This window comes from Phaethon lepturus, unplaced genomic scaffold (assembly GCF_000687285.1).
Source record: "Phaethon lepturus isolate BGI_N335 unplaced genomic scaffold, ASM68728v1 scaffold51708, whole genome shotgun sequence".
NCBI classification, from domain to species: domain Eukaryota; kingdom Metazoa; phylum Chordata; class Aves; order Phaethontiformes; family Phaethontidae; genus Phaethon; species Phaethon lepturus.
In genome coordinates, this window is record NW_010557874.1 from 1 (window position 1) to 2,022 (window position 2,022).

Here is a 2,022-nt window from a genome sequence, read left to right on the forward strand (position 1 = left end):
GAAAGGGTCCAGCAGCGAAACGGGCTTGGCGGCGGGAAAATACAAACACCCCAAAACTCCCAACATTTACGTGCTGCATTTACCCCAGTACAGCTCCGCTTCAGCCCGCTGAGCATTGAACTTGAAACCCGCCAGCAGCAGGGCTGCAGACTGCTGCGTTGATTTTCAACCACCGAATTTTAAAAGGTGGGGTTTTTCCACCTTGAAGAATAGCTGAGAAAGGGTTTGCTGCCCTGTGAAGCATCACTTTGCCTGCTACTAAACATCCTACTCGGAAGAAAACCAGGCAGAGCACGAACCTGACCCTTCTGCCAGTCAGCAGAAGGGCTTTAGCTCCCCCAGGTGATCTTTCACGCTCTGCTCGGGCTTTGAACAGGTGGAACCACCACCACGTCTGTCCGCAGCCATGCGGTCAGGTGTTCTGGGTAAGAAAGCAAAGCTGGCCACACTCAGGAGGCTCTTCCAGCTGCTGGCAGCAATAGGTGAGAATTCTCCCCCAAGGAGGGGGGAGACTTTTCTTTCCTAGAGAAGGGCCACTCCCTTTAGTTTAATTCAGTCAGAACTTACTACATGAACAATATTGGTCTTGTGGGGCTTGGAAATAATCTTTGTGGCTCCAAGAGGCAAAATTCTTCCCCCTGGGATTGGGCTCCAGCCACTGCACGTCATGGCTGGGCCGGGAGGGCCTTCCCACCAACGGGGGGTTGCCCCCCAGCCACTGCACGTCATGGCTGCGCAGGGAGGACATTCCCACAAGTGAAGAAAAGTCTTCCCCCCACAAACTGGGCTCTGACACCCACTGACTTCATCTTAACCCAGCACAAGTCAGAAGCACAAGAACTAGGAAATAAACAGATAGTATTTCCATGGGAACTCTGGATGTTTAATATGGAAAATTACAGAACATTAACATGTTTTTTGCGTAGCTGCGTATCTTTCACAAGAACAGACTAGCAACACGCTGATGCTCGGTCGCTGCCAGGAAGCCATTTCATTTATACTTGGACAATGAACAGGCAGGAAGCAGTACCGTGATCCAGGAACCGCTGACACGGGCTGTGGAAGCAGATGGACAATTACGCCCGCCCTCACTTCAGGTTCTTAAAGAGTTTGTGAGCAACCTGAAAAGAAGAGACAAAACACTTGGTGACTTAGTTTAGGGCTGGAAATCACCAGGGTGTTACTACCTGCCTCGGGTTTCTGGGCCACTAACAGACACAGCCCTGCAGCCTGGCACTCATTGTTCTGCAGCAAGTCATTCAAGAAAACTAGGAAGCTGAAATTTCTTACACAGTTTCAGTTCTGGTTAAAAAGGTTTAACTTTAAAATGGCAAGTACAACACCGAAACAGCAAAGTGTCATTTGCAGGGCAGAAACAATGTGTTTGACTTATTCCGGTGTTTAATAACCTACTGAATTCCAGCCGGGACTGTTGTAACACAGAGAAACCAAACACTAGACAACAAAAAGCATCAAGGCTCACAGCTCTTCAGAGCTTACTGTGACTGAACAGCTACCACACCTCATGCTTGAACTGTCTGCATGCTGGAAAGCGCAGCTAAAAGCAGCTCTGCTCCCAACAGGGATGTCACATCCACAGGTGCTCACTTACGCAGTGGTCCCTGGCATGCAGGAAGTCAAAAAGCTCCTCTGTGCACTGCTCTTCTGTCTGGGACCTGGAGGACACCCGCGCATCGCACAGCTCCAGCCGCTCCCGTGCCTTCACGCATTGCTCTGTCTGCTCGCAGTGCTCCCGGATTGTGGTTAAAGGATCCTGTAGACATGGGACGGCTGTGAGAACAGAGAGGGCCCGAAACGCCATTCTCCCCCGAGGCCCTTGCTTTAACAGAGAGCCGTATATCCAGAACGAAGCCCGGATCCAAGCTGCCTTCGCGCTAAGCTTTGGATTGCCAGCACAGAGCACTGACAGGGGCCCAGGCCCAGGCCCCTGCGAGTTCGTTTACCAGTGCTGAAAGGCACCGGGCATCTACCCCTGGGAGCAACGAGTCTCTGCCGCAGCTA

General features: G+C 51.6%; 1 protein-coding gene across 1 annotated transcript; it reads right to left on the reverse strand.

Moving 5' to 3' along the window:
• Window positions 1-1,088: 1,088 nt before the first annotated feature.
• On the reverse strand, window positions 1,089-1,774 carry LOC104616116 (cytochrome b-c1 complex subunit 6, mitochondrial; the record flags this gene model as incomplete). Its single annotated transcript, XM_010292870.1, has 2 exons — window positions 1,089-1,121; window positions 1,613-1,774. Coding segments are annotated over 2 exons (195 nt in total), but the record flags the coding sequence as incomplete, so codon positions are not given.
• Window positions 1,775-2,022: the final 248 nt, after the last annotated feature.